The 14457-nt window shown below is 36.4% G+C and overlaps 1 protein-coding gene and 1 pseudogene across 1 annotated transcript; both read right to left on the bottom strand.

Annotated features, from left to right (window-relative positions):
- Positions 1-3215: 3215 nt before the first annotated feature.
- LOC149196498 (pentatricopeptide repeat-containing protein At2g13600 pseudogene) lies at positions 3216-3563 on the bottom strand (annotated as a pseudogene).
- Positions 3564-3596: 33 nt separating this feature from the next.
- LOC149196497 (pentatricopeptide repeat-containing protein At2g13600-like) lies at positions 3597-5453 on the bottom strand. The gene is made up of 2 exons (XM_089408304.1): positions 5009-5453; positions 3597-4813 (listed from the first exon to the last, which is right to left on the bottom strand). Exons 1-2 carry the CDS (start codon positions 5451-5453, stop codon positions 3597-3599), a joined length of 1662 nt encoding a protein of 553 aa, XP_089264430.1.
- Positions 5454-14457: the final 9004 nt, after the last annotated feature.

Below are 14457 nucleotides of genomic sequence, written 5' to 3'. Positions count from 1 at the left end.
TTATGTTTGGAATAACCATGAAATAAGTTTGATTATTGGTAAATAAGACAATAATTAAGCAGAGGAATAATGGTGGCTTAAAGACCCTATTGTGGACTTGAAAGTAATTGTATTTTAATAAGACATCATGCTGGACCATAAACTAAATAGTGCCTTACAAAAGATTAAAGACAGCCAAAAATGTAAGTGTTATAGGTAATGAAGACCTTATGTTTAAGACTTAATGATCGTTGTGTGATCTAAATATTTGAAACAAAGATTTTGTCAACAAACAAGCTTGTATCATGGTAATAAATCATAATCAGAGGTAGTACTGCTTAAGTAATATACTTCAGTCAGCAACACAATAGTCAACAATAGTATTCATCCATTATGATGTTTTTCCCACTGGCAACATTTCTTGAAATTATCTACAAATTCAAAAGGATGATTTGCGTTGCAAGAATCCAAAGGTTTTTTCTATAGCTTTGCTCCAATATGGTCTTGAGTATAATCTCAATCCTCAAAGGCATAAGTTGTTCCTGATCTAGGAATGGTGACAAATGCTATACTCTATTTGTATTGTCTCTTTTCCTCCTCCAGTTTTATTTGACGCATTAGAAATTGTGAATAAAATCTAATGGCTTTGAAAATGTTAGTTTTGTCCACATGGATGGTGTGTTGATTCACATGATTTACAATTGTTATTAACCTTATAATCAATGCACCCAAAACAAGTCCTTATATGAAAGATAAAATCGTTTCGATCTAGGAAAAGCTAAGAAACTTCTTCCTACTGCAATATGTTTGTAGTGGCACAATCAATTTCAAGATAGATCTAGAAAAAGAAATGATATTTTTCAAAAAATTAGAGACAGAAAATATTATATAGAACAATATCCAAAAGAAAATTATTCTATTAGAATAGAATTGAACATAATAGTCCAATTTGAATATGTAAATAAGTTAATAACATGATCCTCTAATATATAAAAATTATAATTTTACCAATATCTATCATCTGCAAAAATATTAGGATATTTCAGAAAAGATGAAACCATATTTTAGTTTTTCATCACTCAAGGATTAAGATAAATTACAAAAAGGGGAACAATAGTAGGCTCAGTGCAACCATTAAGGCACTTGGCCCCAAATCTCTAGGAAAACAGTAGATTCACAGAGACCAGATAAACTCAGGTTGTGAACTAGCAAAGACTATGCCATCACAATGCCTAACTGAGAAAAAATAAAATCAAAGAGGCATCAGTTAAAAATATGCCTGAAAGAAGTTGTAATTTTAGCAACAATTATGTAATCCGTGTTTTTACAAGCCAAAGAAGCCAAAATAGACCAAGTTTACATGTTCATCGAGAAGCTTGAGAACTTGGTCAATGGTGATTACAGGTAGTCGAAAAACCATCGTTTTCATGTGGTTGACCTTGTCCATATATGGTAGGTGAAACTAAACTTATCACTCAAGTGGAGGTTGTTGGAAAATCCATCCATTCATTGGTCTATGCAGTGGCCACACATTTATGGAGTAACTACATCATCACTTGGACTAGGGTGGGGGAAAAGCATGAAAATAATCCTTGGAATTTCAGAAAGAAATCTGGAATGGAGTTTTGGTTTCTTGCAGCTAGTTGATATGAGAGTAGGTTGGTCCAAGAGCAGCATTCATACTACCTTGGAAAATCTAGGGTAAGTTGGCAAACATACTTAGGAAAGTTTTTGTTGTGTAGTTGGAGATTCAAACTAATTCTATTTTGGCTAAGATTCATGTTTGATGTTTAAAACTTTGTTCTACAGTATCATGGTGCTATATTTCAGAATATATATCTGCTGTATGTTCTTTTTCCCTAAAAAATAAAACTTATATTTTCATACTGAAGTGAAATATACATTGTCAGACCAGGTTTGAAACCTGATCTAATCTAGATAATGATCCAAGAAGAAAATTACCAAAAGGATAAATTGTAATAGAGAATTAAACATATTTATCAAGATAATCGTTCATCTCAAAACTTCCTTTCTTTAAAGATGGAACTCCATCACTTGAATTTCCTACCCGTCTAGGATTTCATAGATTCCAAGAGAAACAGATGGGAATTGTAGAGTCTCTTTAGAAAGTTGATCTCCTTTTGAGTTCAATTCCCTTAGGATATGCTTGGCAGAAAACCATTTCATCTTATTTATTTTGCTACGGATATTCCATAGGATATGTTCTAGACAAAGGGCTTCAATGAAAACTTTTCTATCCAACCAATCAATGACAAGCTTTGAATCTCCCATGATTTGCAGCTTAAAACGTTTTTAAAATTGGTGACATAAAACAAGGTTCACAAAGCCGTAAATTCTGCTTTAGTGTTTGTATCAAAACCAGGGGAATATCGAATAGGCATATGATGATTCTGATGAAAGAAGATAATGACACCAACATCACAGCATGGGGATGTGTTAGTTTTTGTAGCAGTGGAATGGTGTTCTGGTCGCAGATTGTGTCTAAGAGACTAAGGAACACGAGATCTCCAAAACCTAGAAAAGGTTTTTAGAGAAAAGACTTGGAGATGCCTTAATTAACATAATTAGCCATAATTAAAATATTCCTAATTCTAAACTAGGAAAATTGGTTAATTAAAGACAATTAATTAAGGAAGTTTGATTTTGCTCCAGAGACTTCCATGGATGAAGTCAAGATGATCTTGGTCATTGGTTGAGATGTAAGCATGGTCGTTAAGACTCCAACCAGAGATTATAAGAGCATGTTGAAGGGCTTGAAGATAGTACAATTGGTAAGTTGAGTAGTTTGACTTACCCAGTTGCAATACTCAACAAGGGCACAATTGAATCCATGGAAAGGATTGGAGGGAGAGATCAACAAAGATTTGAGAGCAGGAGTTTGGAGGAATTCTCCTTAGTATTTTCTAGTGTCCAAGACACAAGAAAGAGGAGGCCGAATACAGTAGTGCGAGTTAGCTAGATTTCCCGGTGCGAGTTGCTGAAGGAGCCATGTTTCAGTTGCAAATTGTCAGGTTCCGAGGCAAAGCGAGTGGGTTCTAGAGGTAGACGAAAGCTAGACGGCTCACCTAGAAGAATTTTTGGGGTTGTACGGTTTTATTCAGCCAGGTAGTGCGTATTTTTGGGCTTCAGTGTGAGTGGCAAGGGAGAGTGCAAGCAGGCTAGGAGAGACTAGATCAGTTGCAAAGGGAGACAAGGGTGTCTTCCAGATTATTTTGTCAGTAGTATATTACCAGAGCTTTGCATCCTGGCATCTTTTTTACCCCCCCGTCTTTCATCATTTTCCAGACATTTTCTGCATCATCCCACCTACCCGCCGCTGCATAGATGTTTGCCAGTTGCACATACGGTGACGCATTTTCAGGATCTAACTCAAAAAGTAGTTGCACCACAGATTCTCCTAGTTCTATATTCTTATGGACCTTACAAGAACCTAGTAAAGATCTCCACACAGCTGGTCCAGGATTTATTGGCATTTTGTCAATAAAGACTTGCACCTCATCCAGATGCCCAGCACGACCAAGGAGGTCAACCATGCACACATAGTGCTCAAGCTCTGGTTCCATGTGATAATTCTGACTCATGCAATGAAAATATTTCTAGCCATCCTTCACCAAGCCTCCATGGCTGCAAGCAGACAAGACACCAACAAAGGTTACATTGTCTGGCATGGTGCCAGCCTCTTTCATTTCTTCAAAGAGTAAGAGGGTCTCCCTACCATGACCATGCATTGCATATCCTAATATCATTGCATTCCATGACACCACATCACGTCTAGGCATTCTATCAAAAACCCGACGTGCATCCTTTATAGTACCACATTTGGAATACATGTCTACCAGGGCACTACCCACAAAATCATCATGATCAGATTGAAATCCATTTTTAACTATACAATTGTGGACCAACTTGCCATGTCCCAGAGCTACCAAATTGGCACATGCTGGAAGCACACCGGCAAATGTGTCCAAGTCTGGCTTCATATCAGTCGATTGCAGTTCCTGAAAAAGTGTCAATGCCTCATAGAAATGCCCACTCTGTACATAACCTGCAACCATTGTATTCCACGAGACAATATCTCGTTCTGGCATTCCTTGAAACAGCTTCACTGCTTCATCAAGATACCCATTTTGTATATATCCAACAATCATTGCATTCCATGAAACCACATCCCGAACAGGGATTTTCACAAAGAGATTCGCAGCTTCATCGACATACCCATACTTCGCATATCCTGCAATCATTGTATTCCAGGAAACGACATTTTGTTCAGGCAAATTGTCAAACATCGTGCGTGCTTCCTGTATGCTCCTACATTTGACATACATGTTTACAAGGGCACTCCCAACATCAACATTGGAATGCAACCCACTTCTAATTATGCTCTCATGGATCTCTTTGCCATGTTTCAAGGATCCCATATTTGCACAAGAAAAGAGAACACTGGCAAAAGTAAATTGATTAAGCCGAATGCCAGTTTGTTGCATACGGCCAAACAATTTAAGGGCATCCTCTGCATGGCCATGCTTAGTGGAAGCAGTAATCATTGCCATCGAAGAAATCGTATTCCGATGAGGCATTTTCCAAAATAGCTTCAACGCCTCCTCAATTTCCCCATTTTGGGCATATCCTAAAATCATCATCGTCCATGAGATCACATTTTGTTCAGGAGTTTTTTCAAACAGTTCCCAGGATTCATTAATGAGTCCATTTTGCACACATTCGGCAATCACTATTGTCCATGAAACCACATTTCTTTCTAGCATTTCCGAGAAGAGCTTCAGAGCCTCATCAACAAACCCATTATGTGCATACCCTGCAATAATCGCATTCCATGAGACCAAATTTCATTCAGGCATTTCATCAAATACCTTTCATGCATCCCCTATCTTTCCACATTTAGCATACATGTTTACAAGTGCACTTACCACAAAAATATTAGTATGGAACCCATTCCTAACTATTTTTTTATGGATCTCCTTATTGTCTCCAAGACTTTGTGAGTTTGCACAGGCAGTGAGAAGAGTGGCAAACGTGTATCTGTCTGCTGGAACACCCTTACATTGCATCTCATAAAACAACTTCAGCGCCTTCTCACCATATCCATACCCAGAGTAAGCACCGATCATAGCAGTCCATGAGGCTACATTCGGTTCAAACATTCCATCGAACACTTGGCGAGCTTCCACCAAATTCCCGCACTTGGAATACAGTCCCAAAAGCTTAGTTGCTAAAACTGTATCTGCATTGAATCCAGTTTGGATCATGTGGGCTTGGATGAATTTGGCTTCTTCCCATGCTTTCTCCATAACACACTCCTCTAGCACCCAGTTGTACGTACACCACACCACTCCAACACCCTCCTCCTGTAGAATCCAAAATGCCTCTTTTAGTTTTCCTCCCTGGGTGTTGCATACTCTCCGCACTTCTCCGAATGGTAAAGGTGTTGCCTTCATTGCGCCAATGTTGAACGTGCAGGTACATTCTCCGCGCTTCTTCAAATGCTTAGGGGAGCAGCCCGTGGTTTGCAAAATTTCGAATTGAAACGCGCATTAACTCTCCGCAGCGTGAATTCTGCCAGACTAGCTCTGATCAAATCAGGACTTTAATGTAGAAATGTGGCAGAGGGTGGCGGAGCTAGCGGAGGGTGGCAGAGGGTGGAGGAATTGCCGACGGCCGGAGCCATACATTTTTCCGAGCGGCGACGGAAACCGGGCAATTCCTCCGCCTAGTTAGACTACTCCATAATAGATATGAAACACATCCACTCCACCAATATCGCCACAATGTACTGTAAATTACAAAAGGGCGAGATATCCATGGATTTCATTGTTTAAAAAAATAAAAGGGTCGTCCACCAAGGGGACAAATTGGGACAAATTTGGGATAGTTAAATTTGTAGGAAAATTGTTAGTTTTTTTCTCAGAATGAAAAAAGCTTTATATTATATTAGTAATAAATGTACATTATAAACATGATTTTGTAGGATGTCACTATAGGTGAAATTACAAAAAATAGAGTTGTTTACTCTTCAGTAGATCCAAGATCCTAACCCTAAATATAGTCAACACCATCAGGACAATAGTAATGTCATAGAGTGCATTTATAGATGAGTTGCATGTAAGAAGAAAACAAATTCTATTGCAAAAGGTTGAGGAGAATATCATATGCCTCAGTTGAGGCTGAGTAGTAGGAACATATTACTGTTTGGAGTAATAAGTCATCCCAATAAATAGAATACTGTGTCATCAAAAAGACCTGTTCCATATAAGTCATAGTCAGAGGTGAAAAACTTGTATGAAAATTATGTACATTCAGATCAAAATAGAGCTTTTGCTTAGTAAAACGCACCATCTAATGAGGAGGTACATGCCTACCTCGTAGAGGACACTTTTTTTTCCTAGTGGTCAGGCAGATAACCTTCCAAAAATTTTTACAGAGAAAGAATATATATATATAAACATAGAAAAATTTCCCAACAATTCAGCTTTTATAGGGCGTTTCTGAGAGTTCATTTCCCCTTTAATGTTATCCTGAGTATATTTAACAATATGAACTTATGTAAAAAATATTTCAAAAAAGAAAAAATAATTCCGAGTGGCAAGTAAAGTAATCTTTAACCCGCATCTGGAAAAAACCCCATGTCAAATGTGGCTTGCTCCCATGTAATTTCTAGATACCATTTATCAGTGTTTCCCTGTAAGCCTTTTTTGATAGTCTGTCTGCATCCATATTATATTGTCTTTCGATGTGTTGAATTGTGCAATTGTCTTGAGCTTTCCATTGAAGATCAATTCTTTCCATCCATACTTGTAGTCTGGGATTGCTAATGGATGTATTTCCCAAGACTTTGTCAATTATTATTTTGGAATCACCATATATATGTAGCTGAGGGATACCCAAGAAGCTGTTGAGGCATAGGAGACCCCAGAGAGATACCACTTCTACTTTAGTATTAGAACCGCTACCATAGCTCCAATGCACCCTATATCTCAATTCAAAATTTAATGCAATCAAAAAGCCATAGGCACATTTGTTTCCCTACGCTGCTCCATCAAGAAAACCCATAGGATAAGTTGATTGTAATTCTTTCTTCATTTTGGAATCCTCTTTTGTGATTAAAGGTTTTGCAGAATATAAAGAGTGATTTATGATTATTTTATCTATAATTCTAGAGAAATCTTCTCTACTGTTATGAAAGATGCTTCTATTCCTCCACTTCCAGACATCCCCGAACATGACTAGAGGTATGATTCGCCAAGCTGTTTTCTGTTTACTCCACCATTTTAAAGTCTCTCTAATACATGAGTGTTGTATATAAGGAAAGCCGATAAGTGAAGACAATTTTTTCCAAATCCAAGTTATAGGAGTGAAATGTAAAAAAATATGGTCATTTCCTTCCTTTTTTGCAAGTTTTCCCAAACAAGGTTTTTCTTATGGAAAACAAGCCAGGTAAAAATTATAACTTTACTTGGGGCTTTTGTTTTCAAGAAAGCATAGAAGGTGTGGATCTCTTCATTCCTCACTGCTTTCCTTGTTAAAATCAGGTATGTCTTTGCTACAACTACGTTATCAATATTCATTTTTCTGGACCATGTAATTTTACCTTGGGAACCTGTTCTGCATATGCCTAATTGTTTCATGGATGTGATAATCCTTACCCATTCATATTGCATATTATCAGTTAGGCCCAATTCTTCTACTTTTTTCCAGATTGGGAGATTTCCTTTCCAGCCAGTTATGACTTGGCTCTAGAAAAACACCCTGCTCATTTAAGAGCTGCAAGATACTGGTTGGGATGAATAGATTTGGTTCATCCCCCAGGATTGGGTCAAAACCAATGAGAATGTTGTTTCCAGATTGGAATTTCCAAGTCAGAAGATTGATGAAACTTTTTTCAATTTTCAGGAAACTTGTCCAAATAGTAGAACCTTGTTTTTTCCCTATCGCATCAGAGTGCTACCACCATATGAAATCATTGTTTTTTAAATATTTGTGTTGTAAAACCATACTCCAATTACTATTTCCAAATAAACCTCTCCATAGAGATTTTATGAGTAAGGCTTCTCCAAATCTTCGGAGGTCTAAAATTCCCCATCCTCCCATGTCTTTTGGAAGGGTTATATTAGAGAGCTTTGTTAGATGGATTTTTTTCCTAGAGAGTGACCTTGCCCAAATGAAATTTTCCATGAGGTGATTTATGTCATTTATAATGGATGGAGGATGTGGAAGATATGTGCCCAGTATACTCCCAGTTGTGTTAGAACCGATTGTGATAGAATGGCTCTCCCACCTATGGAAAAACATCTAAATTCCCAACCAGAAATTCTTTTGTAGACTTTTTCAGTGAGCCATTTCCAATCAGCTATTCTATAACAAGACAATTTAAGTCTGTATCCTAAATACTTCAATCCATTTTTTAGAGGTTTTGCAATAATTCCGTAAACATATTTTATATATGTTATGGTTATCATATCAATTTGATTATAATAAAGAATTGTTTTGTTGGAATTCATGCACATTCCAAAAGCATTTGCAAATCTGCTGAAAATATTGAAAAGATAATACCAAGAGAAATGACATAACATACCCATGATGAGGATTTCGTCAACAAAGAGATTGTGTGAGATGGTTATGTTGTTTCCCAACTTCAATGGTTTGAAATGTTGCTCCATCACAGCTCTTTTTATATGAAGATTCAGAGAATCCATTGCCAGAATGGATAATAATGGGGATAACGAGCATCCATGTCGAAGGCCTCCTTCAGATCTGAAGAATCTTGTTGGTAGACTGTTTATGATAATAGCATAATGTATGTTTTCCAAACATGCCATAATCTAATTTATGCCCTTTTATCGTAAAATAACCCTGATGAGAATTAGTCTAAGAAAACCCCAATCCGAACAGTCATAATCTTTACATAGGTCTACCTGCAGAATAGTGGCATCCATATTCTTTGTTTGTATAGAGTGCATACATTCCTATGTATTTGCTGCTACATCATGTATGATTCTTCCCTGAAGGAATCCATGTTGCTCAGGAGAAATGAACTGTGAGAGGGTGTTTCGTAATCTCCCCGCTATGGTTTTTGAAATAATTTTATAAATTACATTACATAATGATATGGGTCTATAATCTGCGAATGTTTTAGCTACCTTTTTGTTCGGAATGAGGGCAATGAATGTAGAGGAGATCCTTTGTTGTATGCAACCCAAATTTCATGATTCTTCGATCATATCTAGCAAGTCTTCTTTTATTATGTCAAAGAAATGAGTGAATGATTCAATAGTCTAGCCATCAAGCCCTGGACTTTTGTCACTTTTAAAAGATTTTAGAACCATCAACAGTTCTTCCTCAAAGACTTCCTTTATAAACTCGTCATTTTTCCAGATTAAACATACTTGGATAAGGTTCAATTCCCCAGATCATATTTTCAAAAAAGGCATCGTTGTTCCTTCTATAACGATTTTGAAAGTGGTTTACAGTAGCATTACTAATCTCTTCTTGTCTGCGGACTATATTCCCTTCCTTGTCTATTATTTCCCATATCGAATTTATATTCCGACAGAAATTTGCATATCTGTGGAAGAATTTAGTATGTCAGTCTCCTTCTTTTAATCATATAGATTTGCTCTTTAATCTCCATGTTGCATCTTCCATCTCCAAAATTTCCTTCTTACTGCTCTCTAGTTGTTGTATGTTGGCTCGAATATATTCTAGCAGGAAGTGTGTCGACATAGATTTATGAGGATAATCGAATTGAAGCTGTATGTTTTTTAATTCTTTTCTGTTTTCTTTCATTTTATTTTTCTGCCATAGTTTTACTGATTCTCGAAGGTAATCAAGCTTTTCCAGAATGTTGTTCATAGGAGAGGGACCCTTGGGTATGGTATTACCTCAGGTATCGGATATCATTTTATTAAATTCTGGATCCTGTAGTAAAGTTTTGTTGAACTTGAAAGGAAAACCCGTATGGGGAACTCTTTCTTTCCATTGTAGGGTAATAGGTCTATGATCAGATATAAAATTACTGATGGTATTTGCTCGCACATATCCCAATTGATCTAGTAATTTCTCATGAATTAAAAAGCGGTTGAGTCTTTTGGCTATGTATGCAAAGCCCGACCGACCATTGTCCCATGTTGGAGATATTTTGTTTGGGCATATATCTACAAAATTATTTATGGTGATGGAATTTTGTATTTTTTTTGCCATAGGGTCAATTTTCCTAGAACATCCCTAGTTCTCATCTAGGCTGATACTGCAGTTTAGGTCTCCTGTGATAATAAGGGATTGGAGATCCAATATCCCCTTTTTCTCTATATAAGGCATATATCTTTAAAATATGTACATATCCCATCATGCCATGAATGTTACCTTCGAGGAGAATACTAGCAAAATATTCGAAGGCTTTCATTGTGACTCATCTCGGGTCCCAGAATGCTACCACGCCTCCTGAGAGACCCATGGCAGGAGTTATATGCCAAGATGGATACATTTTTCGAAAATATTAGATGGTATCAGGTACACTATGCATCATTTCCTGGATGAGGATTATGAGCAGATGAATTGACTCCAGGAGGTTTTTAAGGGCTAGATATTTAGGGGTAGCCCCCAGTCCCCTAATGTTGAGTGAGATGATGTACATCATCATAGATCTTTTTCAGGCATCCATGCTCTAAGGGACCGAGAGGGAGATATATCGGCTATTGGAATGTCAACAAGAAATTTGTCCATGGGAGAAGAAAAAGGATTTTTGTTGGTCCGTCCCCTAAAGTGGTGGCTTCCTCGGCTTTGCTTTTTTCAAACTGTGATATTCCCTGCAGAGTTTGGACTGATATGGGGTGATGAACAAGCTTTCGGTTTATGAATGGTGAGCATACAAAGATATAAGGTCTTCTTTTGTAGGAGGAGATCCAGGTCACTCCCCAACGAGTTTGTCGGAGAGGCAGTTGGAGAATTTGGAGGAGTAACACTAAGACATGGTTGTTTTCCTTTAGATTGTTGTCGAGGCGGGGCTAGGGTCGAAAAATATGCTATCTCTGAGGTGGATGGAACATGTGGATATGGATGAGGAGCTACCACTGGGATAGGAAGGTCCTGAAATTGCAGGCTTTGGGGGAGGATGGGACATAAAAGCTGGGGGGTTGTCAGATGATGGAAAGTCCGATTTTGCTAAGTTTATTGGAGATGAGGGAATAGTAATGGGAGAAGAGATAAAAGATCCAAACACATGTGAAGGATGGAAATTCTATTGAGAGAGAGTACCTCAAAGATGTAAAGGGATTTCAAAATCTCCTTTCCTTTTTGACTCTCTCACCCTTTACGACTCGTTTCTCATTGAGGTCCCATGTTCCCTTTATAGCATCTTTTCCCATGTAAGCGCCCACCCGGCCACAAAGGACACTGTTGTCGCATATGACCGGTTTTATGGCAGAAGGTGCATCTAAACAGGAACCCCAATAATCCAGCCTCTGATGTGGGAAGATGTCACCCCAGTGCAGCTCTATGTGGTCAGGAAAGCCCCCTCTGTAATCTTTCTCTATGAGCATCCATGCCACTCTTTTATCCTGTGCACCCAGACAGCGGGGGTCCACGTATATAAATTTTCCTATGGCATTTCCAATGTCACAGAGCCTGCTTAGTCCATAATTCTAGAGGGAGTAGTGGAAGTTTGACCCAAACTAACTTATTGGAATGGGTGTTACAAAGAGGATTGTACCCAATGTACCATTTATGGAGGGCAAGAAAACTTTTTCCATGTATCCATGGGATAGCTATGATTTTTTCCAAATCTTCCTCGCTGAGGAAGTGGAAACTGTACTAGCCTTTGAGCAGCCTAACACGACCATAGGCATGTACCCTAACATTGATTTCAATTTCTTCTCTATCTAATTACCTATATTAGAGTCTTCCATTTCTGAAAAATACCATCTACCAACTAGAGATCCGAAATACCATCTACCAACTAGAGATCCCTTTTGTAGGCTAGTTATATGATCAACTATAGTTTCACTATCCAAAGCTAGTGCAGGAGGAGGTGGAGCAGCTTTAGCGGGGCAATATTTGGAGCGTCGATGATGTTGTATAAGTCTCTCAGCCAAAGGATCAAGGGGCCTCTCAGTGACGTCTGGCATAATCCCATCATCTAACATAGAACGCCATGCATCAAGTGAACTTGGAGTATTTTGACTTTCATGTATGTCTGCCCTGATTCTCTTAGTTTCTGCCTCCATAATGGCACGTATGAATGCAGAAGTGGCAGAGACATCAGATGGGTAGCCCAGAATTCCCCTATGAACTAGAGGCCAAGACTTGAGCTATGTTTTGATAGAGAAAAAACACAAACTAGGAAAAAGATGATCGTCTAGCACCTTTTCAATTTCCATATAACAAATAACCTTACGAGAAGAAGTTTTGAACTCTATTCTCTGGATTTCTATCTTTCAAACCATTTTTGTGTATTACTCAAATTTCTTGGCAAAGAAACATACCTTTTTATGCAGCATTCGCAGAGCTTCCTTCAGGATCTATGTAACTTTTGCACACGAGCCTTCCTTTTGCGAAGAGATTCTATGACAGCCTAATAAAGGGGGAAACACAGAAGCACCATCTACCCAGAAGATAGCAATGTCTATTTTCCAGATTGATGCTATCATGATCTGAGAGAGGACAGTGATAGCCCAGTGGCCAAGCTCATTGTGCGAAGAAAAACAGAATAAATAAAATCACCGTGACTCACGCCCGATATCGGCGGCGAATCATGAAAATCTAACCCTTTAGTAGTGAGACTTGATCCCGTGATCTTATGCGCCTTCGTCGTAGCCTACCTTATCGAGCAATGGGTAGTTGCATGAATAATCTCTATATCACTGACAACAGAGACGTCGAACAAGATGCGGTCGGAAGATGCATCAACCGCATTGACCAACTTTACCTGAAGCAACAACAAGAGCAAAAATCAGGAAAATATAGGTGAGAATTGCCCAGGAAAATTGTTAGTTTTATCTTTTTATATATATATATATATATATATAATATAAATAATATGATAAGAGTGTTTGAATTTCTTTTTTATAATAAAAATAGATTGAATATTATAAAAAAACTTCAAGTAATTTAAAATATTGAATTTGACACAATACTAATTTGAATGATAGTCCATTTGGTTATTAGTTGTGACTCACCAAAAATCTAGATTTATCTAATATCTTTTCTTTTTTCTTTCACTACTTCCACTAATGACCAAAGATATTTCCTCTGCCGTGGAGATGTCTCATATGGATTAATTAAATTTGGCTTAAAAATGACATATTCTTAACAAACACCATCTAAGTACACCCACTAGAAACATAACCTATATTTAGGATAACTCGCAATCTGGATTTTTTTGTATCTTAGAGTTAATAAGAAATTTGAGATTTTTGGCTTTTAACTTCACTTCATCTTCATATTCCTTGACTTTTTCGCAAAATGAATTATTCTCTTATAAATATTATTGATGAGATTCTTTTCTATTTTTAAATTTATTATTTTACTTCGTAATTTTAGATTAAATTTTAATTTTTTAATAATGTAAATAAAAATGTGAAAAAAGAAAGAGAAAGAAATATATTTATAATCAACAGTGAAAAATAAATATCATTAATTAAATTTTTTCATATTTTTTAGATTTATTATTTTATTTAGTGATTTTAGATTAAATTCAAATATTTTAATAATGAAAATAATAATGTAGAAATATATTTATATATTAGAAGGAAGATATAAATGAAATGTATATATTTTAGATTTGAAGTTTGGGGTCGAGACTCTATTATTATTATTGTATTTGACGATTCCATTTAAATGTGAAAGATTGCAAATGACATTTAGCCCAAATGAAATTGTAGTTTTTATGGTGTATTTGGATAAACTATCAAATTTTGTTAAAAACATATATTATTATAGTTTTACAAATTAAATTATTGTTAAATATTAATAGACATCAATCCATAATAAGTATTTAAAGATTTTATAATACATCTCATGGTATAAATTCATTTTAACTAAACATCTAGTAAGTAGGCTAGAAGGATCAAATCTCATGAGGCCCAAACCTCTTTTAGAGTACCCAATTTAAACATGCAATTCCAATAAATCTTTGTTGGAATTCACACTACATTGTAATATCAACCTAGCATTGATGTTTTATAATACTTTTAATTAAAACTAATCAAATATGTATTTTCATTTTTGTTTTTTCTATATTTTTTTTCATTTAGAGAATATTTTATTTTTATTTTAAAAGGAACATGTGTCAACTTTAGGTTGAGCACTAAGGGAATTATACAATTGTTCATCTTGGCACAAAAATCATAAAAATGATTCTATTATTATTATTATTATTAAAGGAATTAACATATAACTTAAATATATATGCATTTAAATAAACATGTAACAAAAAATTTCAAGGATTAA

This window comes from Pinus tabuliformis, chromosome 2_2 (assembly GCF_031772625.1).
Source record: "Pinus tabuliformis cultivar Carrire ecotype Pingquan chromosome 2_2, CPIR1, whole genome shotgun sequence".
Lineage (NCBI taxonomy): Eukaryota > Viridiplantae > Streptophyta > Pinopsida > Pinales > Pinaceae > Pinus > Pinus tabuliformis.
Note: the sequence above shows the minus strand (reverse complement) of the source record. Positions and strands in the feature narration are given on the sequence as shown.

What these genes read in the sequence shown, in the direction of transcription:
- LOC149196497 (XM_089408304.1), bottom strand. Translation starts at nt 5,453, where the DNA reads ATGAAGGCAACACCTTTACCATTCGGAGAAGTGCGGAGAGTATGCAAC. An exon ending in TGCCACTCTTCTCACTGCCT is followed by an intron (nt 4,814 to 5,008) that starts GTGCAAACTCAC and finishes CGATTATTGCAG; the next exon opens with GGTATGCACATAATGGGTTT.